General features: G+C 33.9%; 1 protein-coding gene across 1 annotated transcript in view; it reads left to right on the top strand.

Moving 5' to 3' along the window:
• Positions 1-2,628, top strand: part of LOC105627582 (neurotrimin-like) — a 98,496-nt gene that overhangs the window by 41,417 nt on the left and 54,451 nt on the right. Inside the window, exon 2 of the mRNA XM_012208864.1 lies at positions 1,713-1,810. Within this exon, the coding sequence (XP_012064254.1) occupies positions 1,713-1,810 (98 nt within the window). The remainder of the gene's footprint in view (positions 1-1,712; positions 1,811-2,628) is intronic.

Below are 2,628 nucleotides of genomic sequence, written 5' to 3'. Positions count from 1 at the left end.
ACTACTAACGTAATAAGTAATACCGTACGACGGAGGAAGAACGTACGAACGAATAATAATATTATTATATACTATATATATATATATATATATATATATATATATGTGCACAATATGGTGTGCATGCGCGCGCGCGTGTTGTGTGTGTGTGTGTGTGTGTGTGTGTGTGTGTACATATACCTTGTACGAATGAAACTTATACCAAGCTTATAATGAAGCTTAAACTATGAATATGCGCTCGCAAATGGACTACGGTGTAATTACTGAAGCTTATTATCGATAAAGGATGTTGTTATATTACAGCAATTAGTAAAAAGAATTTTTTAAGAGAAGCACCAACATTTGGAAATCAAACAATCTTGTATTTTTGATTATGTGTCGACCATTTCAATGCATCTGCTATTTCAAATCCGAATATTTTATTTTCAAGTTGAAACGGTGTAGTTATTCTGTAGTATATTTTTGAGATTATTAAATTTGCATAGAGCAGCAGAAAAATAGGATTTCAAATTGCGGTAGCGCCAATATGACACAGTGAACGTGTAAGAAAAAAAAAGATATAATCGGATTACTTTAAAAGCTGCTGTTCGGAAAATATAAGAGAACGTAATGAATAATATAAGAAAGTAGTATGAAAGAGAGTATGATAAAGAACAGAAAAATAAGAGCATCAGAGATTTGTGAACGACTGGATGTGGTGTAAACTATTAACAATTCATTTACCACGACTCTCTCTCTCCGGATTTCGAGCTGTTTTCCGAAAATCCGATAGAAACAAGTATTTGGTGCGAAATTGAATATGCAAATGTCGCATGGGACAACATCGATTCTGTTCAGATGAGAGAAATACTTGAGTACACATTAAATTCCGAACTATAACAATGTGATGATGCACGTACCATGTTATAAACTGTTGCTAACTTATTTCGTATCATCACGCGTAGTTTCGTAAGTATACTACCATGTCTCGAAAATTTTCTTTAAAGTAGTAATTGGCTTGCTTATTAATGGCCTCTTAGAAGTTTCTAAGCTTGATGAGCGGGCCGTCTATAAAGCTGAACTTAATGAAAGAAATTTTGTTATATATTGTACAAACAATCTTGTCACTCTTACAATAACGTTTATTTCATTACTGTAATAAATTTTACCGCAAAATATTTTATTTAAAAGTTGATGTAATAAAGCCAGTAAAAATCACTATATGGATCTATTACATAATCCTTATTATAAAATATTATTATATTACTGAATATTTATATTAAATTACTTTCCGTCAGAATATAAAGAGAGATGAATTCGTTCATTCTTTTAGATTTTGAATCTTCGAAATTATTAGAAATGCTTGAATCTTTCCATCTGATTTCCAATAAGAATTACTTGATAAACATTTAGTTGCATTCCAAATTTTATTGCGCCGCAACGATATAACAGCAATGATTTCAAATGATCTTTCTTTTTAAAAATCAAGAGCACACAAGAACATTAAGGAATTATAAAGTGCCAAGCTTAGTCCTTGCTTGACCTGCTTACGTTAACTCGCGCTATTCACTGTCGAGTTTCTCGAGTACTTTGCAAACTTCGGTGCATACATAGGTGGGCTATAAGTATAAGTACTAGTAAGTAAGTAAGTAAGAGTATGTATACCGCCGTTTATACGTAGAGCGTTCGCGCGATAGCGTGATACTTAAGTCGAGGACGTTCACATGTTACAGATTTACCCAGGTTTGGCAAACCGTTGAACAATCTCACAGTCTCGGTGGGTCGCGAAGCCATTTTCACCTGCATCGTCGAGGATCTCGGACCATACAAGGTGAGAGTAACATCATAGTCCCGACCATCCTATTTTCCACGCGCGGTTGCAGCCATACATTCCACCGCCGTGTTGCTATTGCAATTCCACGCCACGTTACGCGCACTGATGTCTCTCTGTATGATTGGGGGGACTGATTTTGATGAGTGACATTAGACCGTGCAAATTTCATTATACACTCGTGACAAATTATAAAACAGTATTACCTGCTAATAGAAACAATCCCTTTTTTATTCAAAAATATAATAAGTTAAAAACTTTTATCATGTCAATTTTATAATAACTCTATAACGAATTCATGTTAACCTTTTATTTCAAGTTTTTATTAATTTCATTTTTACAAAAAAGGAGATAATTTATAAATTCATTTTCAATATATTTTATGCAATTCGTGATTAATGTGAATTTAATACGAGCGATTTATATTTTCCTATTTGGTCGACTCTGATATCTAAATATAAGATGAAAATCAGATAGTTTCTAGCGAGAGTTTTCAGTAAGTTCATTAATGCAAATACAGATCTTTATCTCTAAATTACGAAATTACGTCGATTACTTTTATGCTAACAGATACATACTGTAATTTGCGATTTAGAAAATTGGTACTAAGATGCTTTGAGCGGCGCGGCGCGACGTCATTACTGAACTACGTCGGTAAAGTTCTATAGGGATGGAGAAGTTAACGAACAGGACAAATAAATTCAAAGCGAAGGATTGGAGCATGAGAATCACAGTGCGTATCTGAGCAACTCCATTTAAATAGAAATAAAATCCCGCGGGATGTGAGTACGCAGTTTGTTAACCGGCTTCTCTCTCTC

Source organism: Atta cephalotes (assembly GCF_000143395.1).
Source record: "Atta cephalotes unplaced genomic scaffold scaffold00009, whole genome shotgun sequence".
Lineage (NCBI taxonomy): Eukaryota > Metazoa > Arthropoda > Insecta > Hymenoptera > Formicidae > Atta > Atta cephalotes.
Note: the sequence above shows the minus strand (reverse complement) of the source record. Positions and strands in the feature narration are given on the sequence as shown.